This window comes from Rhineura floridana, chromosome 5 (genome assembly GCF_030035675.1).
Source record: "Rhineura floridana isolate rRhiFlo1 chromosome 5, rRhiFlo1.hap2, whole genome shotgun sequence".
NCBI lineage: Eukaryota > Metazoa > Chordata > Lepidosauria > Squamata > Rhineuridae > Rhineura > Rhineura floridana.
Genome location: NC_084484.1, coordinates 91,947,813 through 91,948,935, shown reverse-complemented (window position 1 = coordinate 91,948,935; position 1,123 = coordinate 91,947,813). Strand labels below are relative to the sequence as shown.

The following is a 1,123-nucleotide window of genomic DNA, read 5'->3' as shown; positions in this document are numbered from 1 at the left end:
TGCGTTTTCTTTGTTTTTTTAAGGGACGGTCCTGCCACCTCAATTTCCTGAACCCTGTTACCTACAGCCAGAAAACATATCAGCGTTACATGCTTGAGAATTTTACAGAAATTAGAAATTGGTTCTTTTCATAGTCCTTTATCATACCATTATTTGAGATCCTGACAGGGGTGGTGCTTATCTTTCTCTTCAGTTTAGAACCATAGCGAAAGCTTGGCCCTGGAGTTTCTGAAGATAAGGAATACATGTTGAGACCTGCCCCCTTGGAACCAATACATAGCATGACTGGGGTTTAGCAGCACATTCAGAAAAGATGGAGAATCATACATTCATCATGGTTCAAAGCTCCTTAAATTTTGTTTGTGGGAGAACAGTACCTAAGATACATCATTTCAAACCGGTCCTAGTTTTTGAAAATATTGCCCGCCCAATTCAAGATGAGATTGAAGAAAAAATAGCCCCATTTTTGAACTCTCTTGAAATTAAATCTACAGAGGCAGCATGCGATACTTTTGGCAGAGTGGTTGATTCTGTATTTGCTGATGGAAAAGCAAATTGGGGTCGTCTTTTTACAACCATTCTATTTGGAGGTATTATCGCTAAAAAATTACAGATGTGTGGAGTTCCTCTGACACAAAGCAATGAGGATCAGCTTATACATTACATCACAGCATACATCACAAGTACAAAATCAGAATGGATCGTGGAAAATGGAGGATGGGTGAGTATAACAAAAATATATTGTTCTTAAGTTTGAGAAATTAGCTGCCTTCAGCCATAACAATAAATACTCTCTATCTTTATTGCAGGAATATGGTTTTGTTAAGCATTTTGAGAGACCTTTCCACAATATGAAGATCAGAATCATGGACTTATTCAAGAATTACTATCCGCCGTTTTGGTTAATATTCCCTGTTTAATATATCCTGTATAATTTCTATCTGAGAAATAAATGTGCAAACCCAATAGCAAGCATAAATTACCTTCAGGCAGATTGGATGAGTATTGCTGCATTGTCTTTGATGCTTTACCACCCTGAAGAACAGAATCTGTGGGGGGGAAAGGGGAAATTCTTCATGTGGGACCAGAAATAAACTATATGTTGCAAACTTGTTGAGAAAAA

At 37.5% G+C, this 1,123-nt stretch overlaps 1 protein-coding gene across 1 annotated transcript; it reads left to right on the top strand.

The window, feature by feature from the left end:
* Positions 1–302: 302 nt before the first annotated feature.
* LOC133386078 (bcl-2-related protein A1-like) lies at positions 303–920 on the top strand. The gene is made up of 2 exons (XM_061629701.1): positions 303–721; positions 810–920. The coding sequence occupies exons 1-2, from the start codon at positions 314–316 to the stop codon at positions 918–920; spliced, it is 519 nt and encodes a 172-aa protein (XP_061485685.1). The 5' UTR covers positions 303–313.
* Positions 921–1,123: the final 203 nt, after the last annotated feature.